The following is a 21,570-nucleotide window of genomic DNA, read 5'->3' as shown; positions in this document are numbered from 1 at the left end:
ATTTAACCACAGTTTAGTAATGTTTGAGAAAAGACTTTAAAGCTCCAGCACATCTGTCTGTAGAGCATTTTCAGAACTCTTGCCATTTCTGGCATAGACTATGCATGTATATGATAACCACAGGTCAGTGAAACTTGTCCCCTTGCATCTTCAAACGGTCCCAGAATACTCAACATAATTCTGCCAGGTCAAGGCTACAGAGTTAGTCCAAGAAGTTTTTGTAGCTGTTTATCACAACTGAACTAAAAGCAGGGACTCTGTTTGCTGCTGCTCTTGGTGACTTCCAGGCTGATGCCTAATGATAATGAGGGCATGAGAGCTATCAGGGCAGCTTAGCTAAATAGCTTAGGGTGAGGAGCATGTGCAGAGACTGGGTCTCAGGACAAGTAAAAGGTGCGATTCTGCTCAAGTGTTTGGAATGCTAAAGACAGTGTCGTGGTTTAACCCCAGCCAGCAACTAAGCGCCATGCAGCCGCTCACTCACTTCCCCGCCACCTAGAGGGGTGGGAGAGAGAGTAAAACTCATGGGTTGAGGTAAAAGCAGTTTAATAGGACAGAAAGGAAGAAAATTATAGTAACAACAATAATAAAATGACAATAATAATAATAAAAGAGTTGGAACATACAAAACAAGTGACGCACAATACAATTGTTCACCACTTGCTGACCGATGCCCAGTTAGTTCCCGAGCAGCAATCTGTCTCCCCCCCTAGGCCATCTCCCCCCAGTTTATATACTGGGCATGACATCACATGGTATGGAATATTCCTTTGGCCACTTTGGGTCAGCTGCCCTGGCTGCGTCCCCTCCCAACTGCTTGTGCCCTTCCAGCCTTCTTGCTGGCTGGGCATGAGAAGCTGAAAAGTCCTTGACTTAGTGTAAACACTACTTAGCAACAACTGAAAACATCAGTGTGTTATCAACATTCTTCTCAGACTGAATCCAAGACATAACACTATATCAGCTACTAGAAGGAAAACTAAATCTATCCCAGCTGAAACCAGGACAGACAATTCTTTGAATGTGTGGTGTATTTGGTTTGTGAGGCAAGGTTTTGGTAGTGGGGGCAGCTACAGGGGTGGCTTCTGTGAGAAGCTGCTGGAAGCTTCCCCCATGTCTGATAGAGCCAATACCAGCTGGCTCCAAGATGGACCCACCGCTGGCCAAGGCCAAGCCCATCAGCGGCGGTGGTAGCACCTCTGGGATAACAGATTTAAGAAGGGGAAAAAGTTGCTGCACAACAGAAACTGCAGCTGGAGAGAGGAGTGATAACGTGTGAAAGAAACAACCCTGCAGACACCAAGGTCAGTGAAGAAGGAGGGGGAGGAGGTGCTCCAGGCGCCGGAGCAGAGATTCCCCTGCAGCCTGTGATGAAGGCCATGGTGAGGCAGGCTGTCCCCCTGCAGTCCATGGAGGTCCACGGTGGAGCAGATATCCACCTGCAGCCCATGGAGGACCCCACGCTGGAGCAGGTGGATGCCCAAAGGAGACTGTGACCCTGTGGGAAGCCTGCACTGGAGCAGGCTTCTGGCAGGACCTGTGGACCCGTGGGGGACCCACGCTGGAGCAGTCTGTGCCTGAAGGACTGTACCCTGTGGAAGGGACCCACGCTGGAGCAAGGGAAGAGTGCGAGGAGTCCTCCCCCTGAGGAGGAAGGAGTGGCAGAGACAATGTGTGATGAACTGACTGCAACCCTCATTCCCTGTCCCCCTGTGCTGCTCAGGGGGGAGGATGTAGAGAATTCGGGAGTGAAGTTGTGCCTGGGAAGAAGGGAGGGCTGGGGGGAAGGTGTTTTAAGACTTGGTTTTATTTCTTATATACCCTACACTGACTGGATTGTTAATAAGTTAAGTTAATTTTCCCCAAGTCGACTCTGTTTTACCTGTGATGGTAATTGGTGAGTGACCTCTCCCTGTCCTTATCTTGACCTGCAAGCCTTTCATTATATTTTCTCTCCCCTGTCCAGCTGAGGAGTGATAGAGTGGCTTTGGTGGGCTCCTGGTGTCCAGCCGGGGCAACCCACCACATGTGGTTACTTGGGTGCAGTGATAACTACTTGAGGAAAATACCTTCTCTACATCAGGAGGCAGATGGGAGATTTATTCAAAGTTATATCCTTGCTCATTGGGCATACAGATAACTGATTACTCCCATTATAGTCACCCAAAGAACTGACTGTTTTCTTGCAAAGCACAGGATGCTCTAAGATGACATTTTGGGCAACTGGGACTAAATATGCCCAAAGTATTATGAGCAAATTAGGCTTTAGTAATCTTTGGTCCTTAGTCTTTTTTAAACAAAAACCTACAGCTAGTATAAAATTACACTTTTCCTGAACCCACTTCCACTCCCACACTGTGGTAGACAGCAGCAGCAGGAGGTGGCTGATGTGATGACAGAAGCAAAAGCCATATATGGGACTAAATGACCAAGTTCATTTCCTGAAGTAAGAATGAAATTACTATTTAGCTTTCAGAAACCTCTGTTGTGGAGCTAAAAAGTAGCATTGTGTGTAGCAATTTACTTTCTCTTTTTAAATGGTCCTCAGTCTCATTTGCCTGTATGCTTTTTTATTTCATAGCTTATCCCAGATAAATTAGCATAATTTTTTTTTTCCTTCATTTGGATCTTCTGTTTTGCAAAAGGAAATGGTTGGCCTCCTTCATTAGATGGTCACACTAGAAATTTTGAAATGGTGAGGAGTGTTTAATGTGTTTGTGTTCTGGTTTTTCTTTTATGAAATCACATGAAAATCTGTTTATAAATGCAAAACTAGATGTGGACTGATTATTCTGAATTCATGAAGTTCATGAAACTATGTAAAGTACTTAACAATAGCCAGCTAATTGCGGTTTTTAAAATAAATACTAGCTGAAGTATATGAATTTATGCCTTTGTTTAAAGGACAGTGTTGTCCAAACCAATGAATTTTTAATAATGAAGGATTGCAGATTTTGATCTCTGGGTATAAGGAAAGTGGTCTGTGGTTTGTGGTTTTTTTTTGTGTTTTGTTTTGTTTTGCTTTTTAGTTTTTTCTTTTTTTTTTTTTTTTTTTTTTTTTGCTTTTAACTACTGCACAATATTGTCTATTTTGGAACTGTAGTTTTCTTCCCCCCCCCCCCCACCCCGAGTGCTGTTTAGTTTATCTCCAGGCTTACCCAGAAGAGGTGTATAACTTGACACACATAAAGAGTTAAGGGTTTCTTGGTACTACAGACTTAGAATTGTTGTACCTACAAGATTTATATAGGCTTTTCTTTTTCCTGTCCCCTTTTTCTGTTTTAGGTGAAATTGTGGTAAATGAAGTAAATTTTGTAAGAAAATGCATCGCAACAGATACAAGTCAGTATGACCTGTGGGGCAAATTGGTTTGCACTAACTTCAAGATTTCCTTTATTACGGATGACCCAATGCCACTACAGGTTTGTTATTATCAATCGCTACATCATGACAACAAATGTGATAGGTAAAATGGATTTAATTAGAATACAGTGAATCTGTCTCATGTCTGATATAAATATGATGCCTTCTAAAACAAAGCAGGCTAAATGATGAGGTTCCACTGTTCTGTTCTGAATGTGTTGCTATTCCATCCCTTCATTGAGAATATCAAAACAGAGCAAGTTTGGTATGGAAATACAGCGAACTCTATTTACCTCTTTTTATGGAAGCTTCATTGGGAAGTGGCTTTACGAAAGGCAAAGCAGGAATTATATAAAAACATGTTCTTCTTGAAGGAAGTAATTGCAAATGTTCCTTTGACTAGACAAGCAAACTAGATCAGCAAAGCCTTTACTGCATCCAAGTTTTACTGGCATTACTGACAGAGGACACAGTAACTGTGAAATGAGTTTTCCTTGTAGGTGGAGCAACAAGGAAGGGGGAGAAAGAAACCAAGCCTTTGTCAAACCAGAACACGTGACATTCAAAACCTTAGTCGGTTTTTGAACAGCACAGCATACAGTACTGTTTGGAAATCCAAGTTGTGAGCTGTATGTTATTTTCAGTAGGGTTTTCACTTTCATTTTGGGCTTTTAAAAGAAACACTCCATTAACTAGACATGTGTAAAGCTCTGAAAATAGGTAGATGCTTATTCAGTAATGGTTAGTAAGTTTGACCAAAGCTACTTCAAAAAAATGAATTTTTGACATGAAGTAGTTGTCAAAACTTATTTCTGAAAGCTGAATTAATTTTTTTCTTTCTATCGTTACAGTAATGTTTGGAGATTTTTTTTTATATCATATATATATATATAAATTTTTTTTTTACACTTCAAATTATACTGAAATTCTACCAGCAATTTTTGAGGCTAGTAAATTCAGTGTAGGCAGTGGAGTTATTCTGCATACTCCACTGGGGTTTCTAAACTGTCTGGTGTGTATTCACCAGCACGAGAGCTGTTTCTACAACCTCTAATTGTCTGTGAATAGGCAAGGGTGGTACATGTCAGAAAAGTCTAGGCATGCCTGATTTTTATCATAGTTTCTTCAAAGTTGTGCTGTATATCTGGTTGTGAACTGCAGAACTGCAATTAATGGCTATGAGTTCATATGTTTCAGAAATTCCATTATAAAAATCTCCTCCTTGGTGAACATGATGTCCCACTAACATGCATTGAGCAGATTGTCACAGGTATGTCCAAAACAGTTAAGTGTGATGACAGGCTTTAAACTTACTCAGTTCAAAACTGTTAACTGCTTGTTAGATTGTGCAGAATTGTTGATGCTTGAGGTTTTATGTCATTAAGCTTCCCTGCCTCAAAGAATTTGGTTTATTTAAAATTAGGATAAAAGCCTTAAAAGCTGAATAGAACTTGAGGTGCCATGCAGGAGACATATTTAGTTGGGTCTTTATGTTGGTTTTAAATTTAACTACAATACTGAATCAACGGGTGTTCTAGGATAGACACCTGTTATAGCAGTACAAAATTTTGTTAGCAGCTTTTTTTATATCAAGCATCTGAATGTCTTTCATTTAAATACACTAGAATGCAAAAAGCATGTCACTCTACACAATTTAGACATAGCTGGGATATCCGACAACATAAATGCTCGAGTTTTCAATCTTGTCTAATTCTTAGCAAGTTAATAGCTAGTGGTCCTCAAAAATCTACAAATGACAATAGACATCTTAATCTGAAGAAATAACTTATAAAATACTTATCTTGAAGAACCAGGTTTTTATTTGGTAGATACTTTAGGCTAACCTGTTTGTTAAGAAGAGTGTTTTTCATCTTGTAATTGAAGAATTTAATATGATAATTTTCAAATCTTGATTATGGCATGGGCTGTTAAATACTTGGTTTTCTGACTAGGTAATTTAAATCATTACTTTTAAGTTTTCAGTGCCCAAAGTTATCCAGTAATCCATTTCCACTCTGGAAGCTGGTTGTAATCACTGTGAAAAGATTAATGTATATCTGAGGAAGAACATTATGAAGAAATGCTTTTTTTATAAATGAAGAGGTGCTATTGACCTATTATATGGTTTTGCACTGGCCCACATTTTTTGCCCCTTTTCAAAAAATACCAGGTAGAAGTGACAAAACAGTAGCAGTATTGCAAATCCGTTAATGACAGCTCTGTATGGAGAGGTGTTTATAAATGGGGTGTTGCAGTTGTCTTATTTAATGTCATGTACAAATCCTCATACAATAAACTCTGCTAAATAGGGGGGAAAAGCCAGCCAGCCTTGAATAATTGTTCTATTAATTTTGTCCCCTCTGACATGAAACGTGTTGTTCCTAAATGGTAGAGGACTACGGATAGATTTTATTTTGAAACTTGAGGGCTGACAGATTGTAGATTACTCTTTTGTGCATGTTTCCCCAAACTGTCAAATAGCATGAATGTTTGCAGTTTCATTAGAAGAATGGTACAGGTTCTCTAGGAACCCTTTCTGTTTAGCTTTTCCATTGAGGTTTGAAGCTCTTTAGAGGGAGAGGGCAGTATTTCCTGCCACACACTTGAGGAGATTATTCTTTGTTCTCCTGTTACGCAGGAGAACCCAAAATATAGTGAAGCATAAGCTTTTACCAGCAGGAATTAAGGGAGGTTTTCACACACACTGCAGAAGGGGTTGCTTGATGGTTGGTACATTGAAGGTGAACAGCTGGAGGTTTCCTAAAACACTTGTCTTGAGTTCTCTGGAAGTAATTAAGTTTAACCCAGAAGATACCTGCAACCAGGCAGCTCTGTCAATTAATCACTTAACAGCTATGTGCCCCAGTTTTCCCATTTACCACAAGTAAAGTCTCTGTGTCTTCTGTGATGCTTACTTTTTACAACTTAACTTTCTCTCTTTGAAAAGGAGTTCCATAGGCCAAGAGACACAGCCTGTCTATGCAGGTCTAGACCAGCTGGCAGTTTACTAACATTCTTGAGTTTTATGTAAGAAATAAGGAGTTAATCTTAGCCTTAACTCCAGCACTTTTGTATGTGTCCGAGTTAAAAAAAAAAAAAAAAAAAAAATTAGCATATATGCCAATTACTGTGCGTCAGAAGGGCATTGAAGCGTACACAAGTAACTGTCTGGGAGCAAAAATTGCTCTTGGGAATACTGCATGTTAATCCCTTGTTTGTGAAGTTGTTGATGGACAAAAATAATCTGGGCATACAGGAGACAGTAATTCAGCCAGTTGTTTGAAAGGAGGTTGATAACAAGAGAACCTATAGGTTTTCTACCTCAATGGAACTGTTGAAATACACTATTAAAGGAAAAACTGCTGGTAGCAGCATCACTGTATCTATCTGAGCCAGTCTTGTGTTGTATACTTACAAAACAGTCTAATAACTTTGTCTTTTCTTTACAGTAAATGACACCAAGAGGAAGCAGAAGGTCCTTGGTCCCAACCAAAAACTTAAGTTTAATCCAACTGAATTAATAATTTATTGCAAAGACTTCCGTATTGTCAGATTTCGTTTTGATGAAGCGGGTCCTGAAAGTGCAAAAAAGGTATTATATCTTCTTATGAAATCTTGCCTTGTAGTCATTATATGTAGCAACAGCTGTGCTAATAAGAACATTTTGTTTATGTTTTGAGAGAGAAGTAGGGGGGTAGAATTGCAAATTAATCACATTCTGTTGCAGGAGAGTATCTAGATTTTGAGAGTCAAAATTATTAGATTAAAAATCTAATGTGTTGTATTAACTGTTCCTTCTCATATAGGATAAACCTGCATTTCTTGTCATATCTGTTGTACTTTTAAACATTACTGATTTATTAAACAAATCTTTTTAAAGACTGGAATTGGAATACTGCATTGCAGCTGTACAACAGATGTTTACATTTTTGTGGACAATGTTTGAAACTGATACATTTTCTGAAAGTCATAAGCTTAGGTTACCCATAGGTAAAGTGTACTATCTTATATATACACACTTCTTTGCTTCACACAGCAAGTTCTCCAACGAGCTCTTGGAATGACCAGTTTGTCTAATCTACATAAAACTATGTGCTCTTTCTCAACATTTTCTTAGAAAAAACTTGCGCACCTCTTGACAAGAGGAATTGCTTCTACCTGTACGTTCCTAGAAATTTCATTCCTTCCCTGGTTTTAATATGTGTTGTCATAGGTCTCAACAAAATCATACAATGTTTTTTAACCTGGTAAGGTCTAGGTGAGTTTCTGCTAATCAGAGATGGCTAGTCTACCTAATGACATTAGCTCGCTGGCTTCCTTGTTCTGAATCGGTGCCACAGGTTATTTGAGTTACAGCTCCTCTGACCTCCATGGCACCACTTTGTAGCCAGGCGTGGCACAGAAATCTTTTCGTAAGGAATTACCCAGTTTGCTCACAGAGCTTAAGAATTCCCCTTCTCAGTAGGATAAAGTTTGAGCTTAACCCTGTAAGTCCAGTAAGAACCATCTGCCCAGACATAAGTCTGTTTGCAGTTATCATACTGGGTAACTGGTGAACCAAGTTCATCACTTCTTCACCTTTTACCCTCTCATAGAGATCCCTGGGCAGAAGCCCAGTAATGAAGCAGTGTTCTTTCCTTGCTACTTTTCTAGAATCCTCCCTGCCTGCTGCCTTTGCTGTTTGTAACCTTTCACATTTGGCAATCTTTCAGCAGTCAATTCCCCTTTCACAGCTTCTCTGAAATCTCCCTGGAGCAGCCTGTCTACGGCAGTATCTTTATGGCAACTGTTTCTAATTGGCTGTCACAGCTAAGGAGAGTGATTAGCCTGGAGGAGGGAGGAAGAGAGCATAAACTCAGCATCTCATTAACACTTTTTGTGCTGCATTTACTTATGCAAGAGCAAAAATTGAAACCTTTTTATGAAGGCGCTTACTTTATACATTTACAATTACACAGTCTAATGTGATTCCTTTTGAAAGGAAGAACAGCTAGTTCTAGAGGTCTGGAAGGATCTGAATGTGTGTGGTTATAAAGATAGTACTGGTGTAACAGTTGCCATTTTCAAATATCAGAATGGGCTCACTAGAGGAGTGGATGAAAACTTGTACAAATGGTAGCATCAGCTGTGTGGCTACTATTGCAGTTTTGATGCATCAAGTAGGTTACTGCAGCTTTGTGTGGGTGTATCACAGAAGCACACTTTTACTGAAGGGAGATAATGTTCTGTTAGTCTAATGTTTCCATAATAACAATATTCTGTTGGTTTTAGACATTTATTTAATGCTATGAGGTCCTTAGATCAGGTTTCTTCTATCAGGATTTTGCTTAAATTATTTTGGGGTGCTGGTGAACACAACTAGAATGGTCTTACGCAGCACATTGTGTGGAGTTATTTTGTTCTTTCTGGCATTTAAATGGCATGCTAGCACCACACACTTGAAAGATTTTATCTGGTTTCTGTTCCTGCCCTTCAAGTACTACATACTAGCAAGGTTGTTGTGATGTTTAAAAACAAAGGAAGGTGGTCAGGCCTCCTTATAGTTCTGGAGGGCCTCTTTAATATATATTTACATCCAGCTATTTGTGCATGAAAACATTGGTAGCTGTCGTCTTGGGAAAAATTGTGGGTGCATAACTTTGTAGAGAGAACCAAGACTTAAAGTATAACCGAGTTCTGATGAGAGGGAATTCCTGCTCTTCTCTTCAGCTGAGTGTGCTAGCATTGTCTTCTAACTGAGAGAACGTTGTAGTAGAGAACCGACCATGGAGTCAGAGGTCCTGGATTGGAAGGGCCTGTGGAGATCACCTAATCCACCTTTCTCAAGAGAATGTTGTAGTAGAGAACCGACCATGGAGTCAGAGGTCCTGGATTGGAAGGGCCTGTGGAGATCACCTAATCCACCTTTCTCGAGAGAATGTTGTAGTAGAGAACCGACCGTGGAGTCAGAGGTCCTGGATTGGAAGGGCCTGTGGAGATCACATAATCCACCTTTCTCATCAGAGTTGCCAGGATTAAATCAGGTTAGCTGTGGATTTGTCCAGTTGTATCTTGAAAACCACCAAGGATGGAGAGCCTTCTCCCTCTGTGGGTAACCTGTTCCAGGGCTGCATGTTTTTCCTGATGTCCAGCTTGAATGTCCTAAGTTAAGTTTCTGGCTGCTGCCCGTTATGTCATCTGGCAAGACTGAGTCTGTAACTACCTTCCTGGTAGTGGTTTCCTGCAGTCTCGTTATTGCACAGCTAAATGAGCCCAGTTCCTTCAGAAGGTGTATTTCAGGACCATAGTCATCTTGGTAGCCCACTGGACCCTATCCAGCTTCTTCTGTTTCGTTTTGACCTGGGGGCCTAATGTCCAGTCATCTCTGTAAGAAATATTAAAATAATTGTCAGCTGTATTTTTTTCCTCAAATTTGCTTATGCTCATTTTGGAGCTAAATATGAAGACCTCCTGAGTAAAAAATGAACTGCATAAATTGTGCTTATGTGTTTTATGAAGGTTTTCTACGGTGCCTAGTGTTGAGAAATTGCAGAAAGCAGAATTTCTGTTGGAATCAGTGAATTGTGCAGACTATAATTAAAATCATGTCCTGAAATATTTATGACTGAAGTTTTTTAAAATAAGTTTTTTTTTTCCACTTGTTTTAAAATAAGCAGAAGGGAAGGTGATGTTACAGTTAGCATTACAATCTCTGTTCTGTAAAGCAAAAGACCTGCATGTTAGTGCTTTATAAATCATAAATAGCTTCCTTTAGCAAACTTTACATAAATACAAATTTTATGTATACAAAGCTGTACAAATCAGAGCAAGGGGATTTCTAACTAAATGTCATCATGGTAATACAGAGGAGTATCATCTTACGAATAAAGCACTAGAAGGTCAAAATTAAATGTCTACCTACTAAAATATACACTTCAAACTATGGGAGTATAAATGTGTCTAACTTGTTGCCAGATGCTAGCAAATGTTCTGTTTAGAGCAATAGTTACAGAAATAAAAACAATATACTTGATAATTAGTATTTTAAAATGAGCTTTAAATATATGGAATAGTTACAAGGAGAACAGATACTAACTTTATACAGTTAAGTAATTTGTTTCATGTGTAGTTCCTTTAATGCACTGGAAATACTCAACAGCATTTGGTTATATAAATTGGTGTTGGAGAAGAGAATGTAATCTGTTCCTAAGGAAGTGCCTATATTTGCTGAACAGGGCATAAGGGAGAATAACCCTTACTAATTAAGCTGCCTTACTAGAATAGAGAGTATTCTGAGTCTTTTTTTGGTACTAGGTGTGAAAAGAAGGATCCAAGTTTGAAAGCAGTCAGGGTTCAGGTGCAGACAATCAGACTGACTTGATTACATACAGACATGATGCATTGGTAATACTGGTAGAACTTTCAGAGGTGTTTTTCTCTACCTTTAAGCAGAAACAAATTGGAAGAACACATTTAATTTCAAGGTGAATTAGTTTATTTTGGGGTAAATTATTATGAAGAAGCTTAAAAATCAGTTCTATTAGAAAAATACCTTCAACATTAGTTGCAGCCAATACATGCTAATAAAATACTGTCTGAACACTCATCAGTCAAGTAACTATTTTCTTCCTCATTTTTATTAATGGATATTTGGGAGACAAAAGTTAAGGAATAATAGAAGGGAATGGAAACTTGCAGTCATCACTATTTAGCAGTTTAATTCTGCTTTGTCTCAAAAATAAAGCTATAGAGTCCTCAAAGGAAGGAAAGCCAGATGGGTGTGGGAGGAAGTGGAGGATGGGGAAGCAAGGGTAAGCAAGTTGGGGAAGTCTTAAGTTAGTGTGAAAGAAGAAGCATTTCACATTCCTTAAAGGAAAAGGAATGATTTTGTTCCAAAAATCAGAACAAGCAGTCAAACTGAAAACTCCTGCTAATTTCTAGCCACTACAAGTACTTGACATTAGACTAAGAAATTAAAATGTATGAAAAGGTGAGGCTTTAGATCTTACAACTGTTAGATGATAGCGTGTTGCCTCACTACGCATATGAATCTTGGCAGTGCACCAGAATGGCGCACACCCTCTAATCTCCTGTTTCTTAAATATATCTCAGTTTTCTCTATCTCTTTTTCTTCTGGAACTCCCTCAGTTCGTTTCCTTCAGGAAGCTTCTTTAAATGAGTATGAGAGCAGTTTCAGAAACACATGCTTAATCAAAACAGAAAGAAAATTATTTATCTCAAATCTTGTTTCCTCTGGAATCAAAACTAGCCTTCTCACACGTCACAACACTTGGGATGGACTGGAACAATTTTTTCCTAAATGTTATGAAGAATAATATGAAACTGAGAGTTTTGGACAAATTATACTGACCCTTTGTAATGTCTCTCCCCCACCCCCCCAACTTCTGTGTTACTTTGTTCTAATTGTTTATACAGATCACTAAATTGGTAATACTTCAAGACACTGGGAATGCATGAGAAGATATTATCTTTATGGTCTTTGGAGTGGGATTGGAGGGGGTGAAGAAAATTTTTTTTAGAAGTAAACTTATCTAAAGGAATTTTAAAAAATAGCAATGTATTTTAATATTTTTCTTAAGACTTAGGAAACCTGTACTTAGAATTCAGACACATTCTTGTACGAACAAGGATTCTGATATGTAAAAAGTTACTTCAGCTTCTGAAATCCTTGTACTGTTTCCTCTTGTGTAGATTACTTGTATTCAACCCAAATTAAGTATTATGTATAGCTGGTATTGGAATTCTTATGGAAAGGAAAAAAAAAAAAAACCACCAGCGGTTTTCAGTTGGACAATTCGTAGCTTAGCAGCTAGGAGAACGTGCAGAATAGTTAGGGCTGAAAGTCTTGTTACCTGGAAGCTTATTTTCCCTAGAAGACTTCCTGCCTAGGATGATCAACAAATTCTGTCTGAGGGACTTGATCTGGTCCTGGCTGCATGACTTTCTACTACAGGTGTCTACTCAGAATAGGAATTGCAGTAGCAAGGGAAAATAGTATCCTTGCAGTGAGTTTGTAAGACAGGTAGCCTGGCTTTAGGGAGAAGGAGGGGAAATGCAGGGCTATGCTAACTTAGCACATATTAAATACGACTGTTCAAAACTCTTTTTTCCAAGAGCGTTAGCAATATTTTGAAGCTCTTGTCGGTAAAATTCCTGTTGAAGAAGTGGAGGACTTGCCCTGAAAGTATCATTTATTTTTCTCAGGGGTTGGACATAGGGAAATGGCCTTTGTACTATGAAATAATTACAGCCATTGTGTTCACTGCTTTTAATAAATGAACTTTCCAACAAGCAGCCTATTCTCTTGTTATTTGACTGAGCCCAAATATCTTCAGCTTTACACAATTGTAAATTGGCAAGAATACCAAACATTTTTCAGTTTGATATGAGAACATTTCCTGTAAAACATGTTTGTCTTCCAATTTAAGAGCTTTCTACTTATGGTGATAATCTGCTGAGGTCTGTGGAATGTGCTTGTCTTTTGAAACTTTCAGACAATAAAACTACTATATAAATTTAATGAGGAGTAAACTGAAAATCAGTACCTCTCTAATACTTGTTTAGTCTATATATGAGTGGACTTTGTCTACAATGTAAAAATGAAGACAGTAGCAGGATAAATATATATGCATTTTTTAATAACAGAAATAGAGGTACTGAACCTGTATTGTAATCTACAGGTGGACTGTTTTACCTGTGCAATACCTGGTATTGCAACTTAGGTCTATACTGTGGAACACCTGGGAGCATTTTTCAGCTGCTGGGTTCAAAAGCACAGCTATGTTCTCATATTTTGGGGAACCAGATCTGAATGCTTACCATCTCCCCTGGCACAATTTTACCCCTCTTAACACAGCACACACATATTCTTTCTCAAATGTGGCAAGTAAATGACAGAGATTTCAGCTGCTGCTTTTAAAAATAGGTTTTACTGTATTTTTATTGTGTTACTTGGCAGCACAATGGAATTTTTTAATGTCTTGCAGTTCATCCTGAAGCCTTGAGAGTAGATCAGCTTAGTAAAAGGCTTTCATCCTTCACTCCCATAAATGAAGATGAGGAGTCGCTCTGTTAGTATCAGTTACTGTAGTGAAAAATTACATAGAAAAACAGAAGTAAAAAATGTGTATGTACACAGATTTCCATTTTGTTTCATTGTGAATGATAGGCAAAAGTAGTCTGTTAGAAGAGGCCAAGTATTATGGATTAGCTGGGTTCTTCAGCTTTGACTTGCACACTGAAATCACAAGATTTAATAAAATGTGCATGGCTTCCAGCTACTTCATGGTAGTTATTAAAAGCTTTACCAAATCCTGGAAATGAGCTTATAAATGTTCATTTGAAAAGTTATGGTAGACTATTTCCCAGTGCCACTTTTACTGTTTGGGTTTTGGGGGGATCCTTCCCCCCCACCCTGAATGTCCTGTCCTCTGTTTTCTTTTGCAGTTTCATTGTAGAACTGAAAGTGTGGGGAGAAAAGTTAAAGGAACTGTTCTTCTAAGACTCAATAGGAATTTTTTTTGTTGGGGAGTGTTTGTGAAAAAAACATTTTCAACTCAAGTCAGTCTACAGTCATTACTGGTTTTATAAATAGTGAGGAATGTCCCCATCAAAAGCCAAAGTAAATAAAAATATGGTGAAGGTTCCATAATGCCACATATGTTGCATACAAACTAGTAAAAGCACAATAACTTTCTCCATGCAGAAGCTGGCGTAAGTCAGCTCTCAAGTTTTTTTTCCTGTGGCACAATGCTGCCAGTAGTAGTATTCCTTTGCTTGTGTGTCATGCAAATCTTTCTTTTATGTCTATGACAATAAGAAGACTTTCCTTCACTAACAGAAAACAATTTCTTGGATGCACAGAATGTTTTTCAAAAATAATATCCAAAACTGCTAAACAGTGAATAAATTGTGTCAACATGTTGCTAAATATAAAATGTCAGTGGAGAGTTGAAGGGAAGGAAGAAAATTGAAAGGAAAAATTTTAGGTGGTAATAATATGAATTTATACTATGTCTTTGTCCCTAATTAAAAACTTTGTCACATGGAATTTCTGTATCTTAAAATATAGAATAGAGTCTAGTGTTTTATAGCCTCCTTTTCATTAAATATTTTTTTTAGAGGTAAGGCGGGTACATTTTAGTAAAATGGAGAAGCAAATACTGATGGAAGAAGGCAAAGCTAGAGACTCTAAATCAAGTCCTGGAATTTAGAGAGTAACACTACCAATCTCTACTTGAAAGTTTTTTTTTCTTCCTGAATTTGATTCTAGATATTACTGGTTTTGTCAAATTTTTTTTATATTTATTAGCGAATAGCTACGTTTAAAGTGACAAAGGCTAGCAAAGCTTGACTGTATTTGAAGTCTAGTATCTAATCTTAAACCATGTGCTGCGCTCTCAATTTTAATCTTAGGGTTTTACCAAAATGAACAGTTTGTACAGGTAGAAAACCAGTTGCTTATGTGATGCTGGTCCCGACACTGTTGCAAAGAACGTGAAGAGTTAGGCAAGACTCTTTCTTGTGCCCCAAGTTAAATCTCTGCTGTTCTGAGGATGCATCTCTCTTATTTTAAATCTCTGCTGAATTTCCCTTCCCAGGGCAGGGCTTGCTGTGACTCAGCCTGGTTAAACCTGATTAACGCATCAGATTGTCAGAGACAGTGTTGGAGCTTGCTATAAACCTGCAGGCATCTAGAAGTTATGGGTGGGTTTCTTTTGTGAATGAAATCCAGTCATCTGGGACAGAACCTATAAGGGCTAGACCAAAATTTAATGAAGCTGACATCTTGCTACCCTCAGAGAGTTTGGCTGATGTTTCAGTTCTCAAGATGAGCTGGGGACTGAGAAACGGGTGATTACTGGCATATTTAACTGTAGATCCCCCACACTTGGCAAAAGGACCTACCCTGAAGACTCACTTTTTATTGAAATTGGAGATTAATGGAGAATCTTTGGCCTGCTATTCAGCTGACAAACAAACCAAGTGACTAACGTGAAGAAAGCATCTCCCACCGTGAATTACTTATTTCCAAATAACTTGGGTGAAAAGCTGTTCTTTACTACCAAACAATTTGCATTTGGTTTATATTCATCAATGCCCTTCAAAATTTTGGAATACAACTTAATGAGGTGCAGGATTGACATAGGTCCTGGAAGTCTTCAAAGGGCAACCTATCTCTTGTTTTCCGTTCCAAGAGCAGAAATTTTTGAAGGTTGAGTTTTGGGTAGCACAGACTGGTGAGGCTGCTTCCTATATGGGGTGAATTAGTGGAAAAGATAATAAAAATTTAATCAGATACAAACTTTTGGTTAGATGTGATACTTTAGGGAAGAACCAAGAGGGCTTTTGTAAAGGGAAGTCACACTTCAAAAACCTTTTGACCCAACTGACAGCTTTGTAGAAGAAACATCTGTCAAATGCTGTTGAATACTGACACCAGATTTTAGTTCAGGAAGTGCCTGAACTGTGAACTGTTGAAATACATCCTGGTAAAATTTCATTTTATGCTTTCTCTATTTTTACCCTCTTCCCTAAGCATTGATTGCTGTTTACTGTCAGGGATATAGTGCTAGGTTGGACCTTTTGGAGTGACTCAGTATGGCCATTCTTATGTTTTTCTGCTATGTTGATAAGTACTCTTTATTTTAAAAAAAAAAATTATCAAAAGATCAATTGCAAATGAGATTTTACTGTACTGTGTTTACTACCTGTGTGTTGTGCTCTTTTCTTTTTCTGTTCTCCTTACTTCTATATGCAGGTGGGCAGGCACAGCATAGTATCTCCAAGTCCTTGCTTGTCTCTGTTGATACAGAGAATCATGTTTAGGGATGCCTGTTGCAGTCTGACCTTTCTTGCCAAAATTTAGTCCACTCTTACCAGGTAATCACTCTTGATAGATAGTCATGAACTCACCTACTACGATTACAGTAATGGTGTCTTGGCAAATATGAGTATGTTTAACTACATAATTCACTTCTCTCAAATAAAATATGGAAATAAAACATCAGATGACTGATTTTTGACTTTTGCTGTGCATATTTCATGCTGTCATAATTAAGGGCAATAAATTTTATGTCTATAAATAACAGTAATAAATGTTTCTTTCCTAGGTGTGCCTTGCAATAGCTCATTATTCTCAGCCAACAGATCTTCAGCTTCTCTTTGCATTTGAGTATGTTGGGGAAATATATCATAATCCAGGTAAGTATGAAAATATTTTGATTTTTTTTTTCCTATTTCTTAGTATGTAATTTTAGTAAGACTTCTGTCCAGAAGCAGTGGCAAAAAGCGTTTGAGGCTTTCTCCAGGGGTAGTACAATTGGCTTGTCCTGCACCCAACCTCTTACTTTCAGTTATAAGTCGTTCACTGTGATAGATATTAACGACCAAAATCGAAAGATATGTCTTCCCTGTCTGAAACAAAACAAACCTACCTATGTCAGCACTTAACGTCAGCATGAATACTCATATTTCTCAATTCACGCTTCGATCCTCCTATTGTATGTCTATATCGGTACTCTAGGTACCTAGCTAATCTCCCATCAGGCAGGCTTGTTCACCTGCCCTTCTTTTGGGAATAAGTTTCTCTTCTGGTGGTATTGCAGGAGGATTTGTGCAACTTGGGACTCCATACCTTCTTTCCTAGAGGCTTACTAGGCAGTTCTTACCACTCAAAACCTCCACCACCCCTGCTGAGTTGGAGCACACCCTCTCTGCTCAAGGCCAATCTCCAACTGAACCTTGTCAGTTAGGTAAGCCTGAAAAAGATGCCTTTGGAACTTGATTTCTAGTGTAATGCTGTGCGGTCACTGCTTAGTGTTCCCCAGCCAATACACAGCTGAAACCCATCAGTTCTAGTGTAACAAGCCTCCAAATAGAGAAAGTGCCATTGATGTAGTTCTGTGGTGCTGAAATACTTAGTCAGCAGCTGGCATTAGAAACCACAGATCTGCCTGTTACAAAATTTGGATGTTGTGGACTTATGAGCTCAGGCCTTCAGATTTGCACAAAAATGTATGTTTTTTTATGCAGGTGCCTACACAACTGCCCTGCGCGTGCAAAGGAGTAAGTGTGCTTGTGATTACGTTACACACATAATCACACATACAATTTCTTACCTGATAAAACTTGGGCAGTTATTCAGGTCCATGTACTTTAGCATTATAAAGTACTAGGGAGGAAGCTAATTTGCAGATAAAATTACAATAAAATGTTAAAGTGGAGTGTGAACAAAATGTTAGTCTGTCATAAAGTTGCCTTTACTCTGTCCTTAAAATACCATTTGCTGTATGGAAAAATACCTAGTGGAAGAATTACATAAGGTGGGTAAAAAATGTTGTTCCTCTGGAGCAGCAGATCAGAATGGCAAAAGATAGTTGTTCTGCTGTGCTGCAGTTGCTGGAGAAAAGAGTTTGAAATACTTTTGGTTTGGGTTGGGGGTTTTTTTGTTGTTTTGAACCCTGGTATTTGTAGCACAGATCTCTGGCTTTGCTCTTACAATTCCAGCACTGTGTTTTATGACTCTCTATCCCTGCTAGTCCCAGTAAAGTAAAAGCTGAAATACTGTCTTTGTGCTTCTTGAGGAACATAAAGAGCCTGCATTGCTCCGGTGTATACGTACATCACTTTTTCCCAGGCTATATTTGATAATTACATATCCTGCCATTGATCAGTAAAATTATAACGTTTTTTGGTAATTATCATATTTCTCTGTATACTATCTTTGAACAACTACTTCATTCTGATTTTAGTCAAGTTTTCTTCTGAAAAACATAAGTAGTCCGAGTACTAGTGCAAGAGTGAAGTTGATAGATAGAAGAAATAGAAGCTACACAATCACTGAGATGGCAGTAGAGCCATAAAGCTGTATTCTGCTTTGTTTGGGCAGGTGCTTACATCTTTACAGACTCTTGCTAAAGCTAGGAGCTTTCATGCCAGAGGTAATAGGGTTAAGTCTCAGTTTATTTCACTTCTGTCTAAAAAGTTACTTCCAAGTGTCAAGAAACAAAATGTAGTCGTCTTTGACACAGCTGACTGCCTGCTTGGCACCTAAAGAATGATCAGCAAAGGAGATCCTTCTGTATTAGTAACAGACTATATAATCTTGGATGCTAGCGACAAAATGGTAGGCCACCTTTTTGTGTGGATATAAATATATATATATATGTATGTATATATTAACCTGGCCTTCAATTTATTTTATTTGCTCTTAATAGAGCAGTCAATAAAGCTGTTGAAACTACATCATTTTTATTTTGCTTTCTTCATAAGGTACCTAATTAAAGGGTAGCCTATAAAGGGTTCATGTTTTTAAAATGTTGCAAACTTTGGCATATTGAAGAGAGAAATCCTGTGACTGAAGATAACATTCATTCCTGACTGTTAGTATGTCTTGTTTTCTATCAAGCAGCACAACATACCAATTTTACGTTACTTCTCTGTTGAAATTGCAGGAAAAAATACATTTACATCGTCATGTACTGTGAAGCTGTCAATAGATCACTGATCTGTTGTAATACAAAAATAGGTAACATTAGTCCTGATGCTAGTGGCTCATTCTTTTAATTAGGAAGGTGAAGAGTTTTATTTTTTTCTCTGTTGTTTTTAAATGTGCATTGATGAATTTTCTTTTCCTAGCAAAGAAGGTGAATGGAATAGACCCAGGAGGTGGTGGTGGCAGCATCGGCAGTGCCAGTGGTCAACAGACACCTTTGTTTGAAACTTACTCTGATTGGGATAGAGAAATCAAAAGGACAGGTGCATCAGAGTGGAGAGTTTGTTCGGTCAATGAAGGTTATATGATATCTACTTGGTAAGTTTCTCTTGTAACACCAGTAGAAGAAAACAAGGCAATTATGCTGTCTTTTCCTGTCTCCTCTACCAAAGCCTCTATCCTACCTAACTGTGCACTTCACTTCTTATATGTGCCACTCTCTGAAGAGGCCCTCAGTTAAAAGGTCCTGCAAATGGTGTCATTAAAGGAAATGTTATATTTTAGGGCATTTGTTGCTTTCATGCTTTTGTACTTCCCTTTGAAACATGCACATTTCTAAACAAACACATCTGAGCTGTACCAATGAGATATAAGATCATGGAGGCATACAGGACAACCAGTTAGCACTGCCATATTATTAGGGGCTGGTGCATTATAGTTTAACAGAGTTGGTATCGCAGCATTGCAGCAAGAGAAAAGCTGGTCAAATACATAGGGAAAAGTAACCTCTTGTATCATATTTTTTTCCCCAAGCCTTCCAGAATATTTTGTGGTTCCATCTTCCTTAGCAGATCAAGACCTTAAGCTGTACTCCTACTCTTTTATTGGGAGACGAATGCCAGTAAGTGTAGTCTTTATTCTGTTACTGTTCTTGATCGTTGTACAATATTAATCTTAAAGATATGTATGTCTATTAACATAGTTTTGTGTGTGGCATTAAGAAAAAAATTTCTGTGGAACAACACTAACCTGCATTATTTTGTTTCTTTTGTGGTTTTTTCCCAAATTAGTTATGGTCCTGGAATCACCCTAATGGGAGTGCCCTCGTAAGAATGGCCAACATTAAAGATGTATTGCAACAAAGAAGAATTGATCAAAGGTAAATCATTAGTTATGTTATTCTTTAATCAGATGCGTAGGATAACGCAAGTGACTGTGTAACATACAGCAGTAATTGGTAATTGAGAGGCTACTTGCTTCATAATGTTGTAGTGCAATAGCTTTTGAGAAACTGTTCTCTGAATATAATTGTGGCACAATTTCTATTCAAGGTCCACTTCAGTTTCAAATACTGAATAATTTTTCAAATTTTAAGGGACATTTATTTTTTAGACAGCAAGTCATTTAGATGAGAGAATTTACTGATAGAAGGAGCAGACTTAATCTTTTCTATTGATGTTACTATATTACAGCTTATGTTGGTGGAGATTTTCTTAACCTGCTTCAGCAAGACACAGTAAAAATTATTTACTTGTGGTGTTGGGAAATACAGTCTATAGATTTAGCACCACAGTGCACTCGGTATTTCTGTGAAGTATTTGTCATTCATTGTCCTTGATGAAAGATGAAGGCATTTAGAGCCTTGCATAAGTAGTTTACTAGCTTGGTATTTTTTGTTCATTGGTTTAATTTGTAGGGTGACTTTTTGTAGTAGTACAAATGCTTGCACTGTGTGTGTGTTAGGCTGGATCTCTGAGTTTTATCTGAAACCCTGTCAGATTTCCTGGCTTTATAAACTTTATATATGTTCTGTTTATTTAGCCTAGATAAGTCTTACTAAAGATTGTGGAAAATTAAAAATTAAATAGATCTCTTTAACTGTGAGTCAGCCTCAGATTTTCATTTCCCAAACGTGTTGTTTTAATGATCCAGCATTTCCATTTTTTTGTTTTGTAACTAACAGATACCAAAAATATTTGAGTCAATAGCTTTGTGGCAGGAGCAATATATCTCCTGAATATAAACTAGAATTTTATTTTTTTTTTAAATAAGGTGCATGTTTTATGTGGTTTTAGTTGTTTGCAGTTAAAGACTGTGGCATGTTTCTTGAAAGACTGTTTCTCTCTGCTCTAATAATAAAATGGCTGATTCTTTTTCTTATTTAGGATTTGTAATGCAATAACTCGAAGCCATCCTCTAAGAAGTGATGTTTACAAATCTGATCTGGACAAGTGTCTCCCCAACATCCAGGAAATCCAGGCTGCACATATCAAACTCAAACAGCTGTGTGTTAATGGTATGCTGGACTGTCCTTCTTTCATGGTGGTTACTTTCTTGAAATACAACAAATTCTACTAGATCTGGCTCACAGGAATAGTTATTTGAAGTTGTTCTACAATGTAATTACTTTCTTTGTTGCAGAGCCTTTTGAAGAAACTGAAGAGAAGTGGCTATCCTCACTGGAAAATACTCGCTGGTTAGAGTACATTAGGTTTGTGGCATTAATAAAATGGTGGTTAATGAGATGTGAAAAACTTTCACCAGTGTAAATAAGCAGTGAATCTGTTGAAGGATTTTCTGTTCTAATATATGAGTTAGGTAAATATAGATATTCCAAATATTTTTTTCTTCTAGAGTGTGAACCTGTTATATTAACTGTTGTATCATTTTGTTTTCCTGTCTAGATCGTTTCTTAAGCATTCTGCTGAGCTTGTATATATGATGGAGTGTAAGCATGTTTCTGTAGTTCTACAAGGTAATCCAATCATATA

The 21,570-nt window shown here is 37.9% G+C and overlaps 2 protein-coding genes across 7 annotated transcripts in view; one reads left to right on the top strand and one right to left on the bottom strand.

Annotated features, from left to right (window-relative positions):
* MTMR10 (myotubularin related protein 10) overlaps nucleotides 1–21,570 on the top strand; it is a 44,007-nt gene that overhangs the window by 13,666 nt on the left and 8,771 nt on the right. For 4 of the 5 annotated variants that reach the window (XM_075045449.1, XM_075045450.1, XM_075045453.1 and 1 more), the window contains 10 exons: nucleotides 3,286–3,422; nucleotides 4,561–4,633; nucleotides 6,813–6,955; nucleotides 16,476–16,566; nucleotides 19,003–19,177; nucleotides 19,613–19,700; nucleotides 19,870–19,958; nucleotides 20,965–21,095; nucleotides 21,221–21,290; nucleotides 21,484–21,554. In XM_075045449.1, the coding sequence (XP_074901550.1) occupies nucleotides 3,286–3,422; nucleotides 4,561–4,633; nucleotides 6,813–6,955; nucleotides 16,476–16,566; nucleotides 19,003–19,177; nucleotides 19,613–19,700; nucleotides 19,870–19,958; nucleotides 20,965–21,095; nucleotides 21,221–21,290; nucleotides 21,484–21,554 (1,068 nt within the window). Of the gene's footprint in view, nucleotides 1–284; nucleotides 1,734–3,285; nucleotides 3,423–4,560; nucleotides 4,634–6,812; nucleotides 6,956–16,475; nucleotides 16,567–19,002; nucleotides 19,178–19,612; nucleotides 19,701–19,869; nucleotides 19,959–20,964; nucleotides 21,096–21,220; nucleotides 21,291–21,483; nucleotides 21,555–21,570 lie in introns of those variants that run through there. The other variant, XM_075045452.1, reaches the window with a different exon arrangement.
* Nucleotides 7,820–21,570, bottom strand: part of FAN1 (FANCD2 and FANCI associated nuclease 1) — a 50,638-nt gene continuing 36,887 nt past the window's right edge. For both annotated transcript variants that reach the window (XR_012652824.1, XM_075045446.1), the window contains exon 15: nucleotides 7,820–9,727. The gene's annotated coding sequence lies outside the window, so the exon portion shown is untranslated. The remainder of the gene's footprint in view (nucleotides 9,728–21,570) is intronic.

Source organism: Buteo buteo, chromosome 13 (genome assembly GCF_964188355.1).
Source record: "Buteo buteo chromosome 13, bButBut1.hap1.1, whole genome shotgun sequence".
NCBI lineage: Eukaryota > Metazoa > Chordata > Aves > Accipitriformes > Accipitridae > Buteo > Buteo buteo.
Note: the sequence above shows the minus strand (reverse complement) of the source record. Positions and strands in the feature narration are given on the sequence as shown.